Genomic DNA, 1,685 nt, shown 5'->3' with positions numbered 1-1,685 from the left:
GGCCATCATGGCTCTTAGGCAGGGCCGTAGTCTCGCTGGACCAGTGGCAGGGGGGTCTATGCACAAGCCCAGCAAGTCCAAGGGTGTCCCACCACCTGGCCTGCCCCGGGGCTGGCAGGGTACTCACACTGTCCACCGCGAGGATCTTGGCCCATATGAAGACCAGCAGGGGCCTCAGCTCCCGGGCTGAACTCTGCAGCAGCTTCAGCACGTAGGGGAAGATCCCCACAGACAGGGCCTGGGGACAGAAGTGTGTGAGGAGCCCAAGGGGGTTGCCTGCAGGCCTTCTCACTCCTGGGGTGCTGGGGGTGAGGTGGTCCTGACTGGGTGGTGCTCAGGGCAGCACCTCAGAGAGGGGTGCACTCGTTCCCACTGGAGAGATGGGGGAAGGGGCTCAGCCCTGTGCTCCCCTCCCCATATGGCTCTGCTTTCAGTGAAGGGAGGTAAGGGGGCTGCGGAGGCCCAGTGCCCACAACCCCAGGGCAGCCCTGCTGCTTTCAAGCCTTCTTCTCTAGCCCCCACTCCCCTCCAGGGTGTTGCCGCCGATGGGGGGGACACAGCACCTGTCTGAGCCGGGTCGCTAGCCCAGCTCCAAGGGGAGCTTGGTGCAGCCCTGCTCCTGCCAGGCCTCAGGCAGCACCTCCCTGTATCTTGTTACATATTGACAATACTTCCAATTAGCGTAAAACCAACTCTTCAAAGGGCCAGATCAGCTCTAAACACCAAGTCAATGAGCATCTTCCTGAAACATGGCGCACTCTAAGAGTCTCTGACGACTAAGCGCTGGCATCCCGCATGTGCGCACACCTGAGAGCACAGCAGCGGGGGACCAGGCCGCAGGAGGGCGCTGCGCGGCCAGGGGTCTGTGGTCTCGGCCACTTAGGGAAAGCGGCCCCAGAAGGGAAGTGCACTGTTGTGCTTCCTAACGCTGATGTACCCCCGCTCTTGTGTCTGGGGACTGGACGGTCAGTCCTCGCTAGCTGTGGAGGCCACATCACGAGACGCTCAAATACACATGTCTCTGAGAGGGAGGGATGTGACAGCTTGCCCCTCCATCCCGCTGCCGCCCACCCCACCACACTGAGGCCAAGCTCAGGCACCTGTCGATTCACTGCGAAGCACCTAGTGCGTGCTCTCTCTGGGTGGCTTTATAAAACAAGGCCCCAGCCCCACGCCCACCACCACCATCAACCTAAAACATCATCAACCACCTTCAGTAACACCCAGGCAGTGCGAACTTCCTGCTGCCTCACAACGTCATCTTATAAAACTGCAACGTTTTAATTGTGCTTCCAAAGAGAACCACGGAGGAGCTCTTAGCCTACAGGCTCCACCTCTCTTGCCCTCACTTTCCCCGTGACTCATTAGTTGAGGGAAAAAGAAGAAAGAAACTAGAGCCATCTCTCGGGCTCTGCCTCCATCGACCCTCTTGTTCCGAGTGGGCACCCAGCCCGAGCACTTTGGGCTTGTGTGCACAGTAAGACGGAGACAGAAGAAGCCGTGTGGCTGGCTCGGGTCCCCACTGCCTGGCCGTGGCGGACCAAGTCGCCCTCTCACAAGTGATCGATCCGCCACGCTGCCTGACATCAGATCCTCGGGACGCTCCCACCCCCCAGCCCGGGCCAGCCAAGGCGCATCGGCCCAGAGCCTGGGCGGAGAGCAGCTCTGCATTGCAAATGCACTCA

At 60.4% G+C, this 1,685-nt stretch overlaps 1 protein-coding gene across 1 annotated transcript in view; it reads right to left on the bottom strand.

Moving 5' to 3' along the window:
* Positions 1–1,685, bottom strand: part of RPTOR (regulatory associated protein of MTOR complex 1) — a 238,846-nt gene that overhangs the window by 36,704 nt on the left and 200,457 nt on the right. The window contains exon 13 of the mRNA XM_004709106.2: positions 128–238. Coding sequence (XP_004709163.2) covers positions 128–238 — 111 coding nt within the window. The remainder of the gene's footprint in view (positions 1–127; positions 239–1,685) is intronic.

Source organism: Echinops telfairi, unplaced genomic scaffold (assembly GCF_000313985.2).
Source record: "Echinops telfairi isolate 266 unplaced genomic scaffold, ASM31398v2 ScPeMD7_7458;HRSCAF=8496, whole genome shotgun sequence".
Taxonomy (NCBI): Eukaryota; Metazoa; Chordata; class Mammalia; order Afrosoricida; family Tenrecidae; genus Echinops; species Echinops telfairi.
The sequence above is the reverse complement of the archived record's forward strand: the minus strand, read 5'-3'. Positions and strand labels throughout refer to the sequence as shown.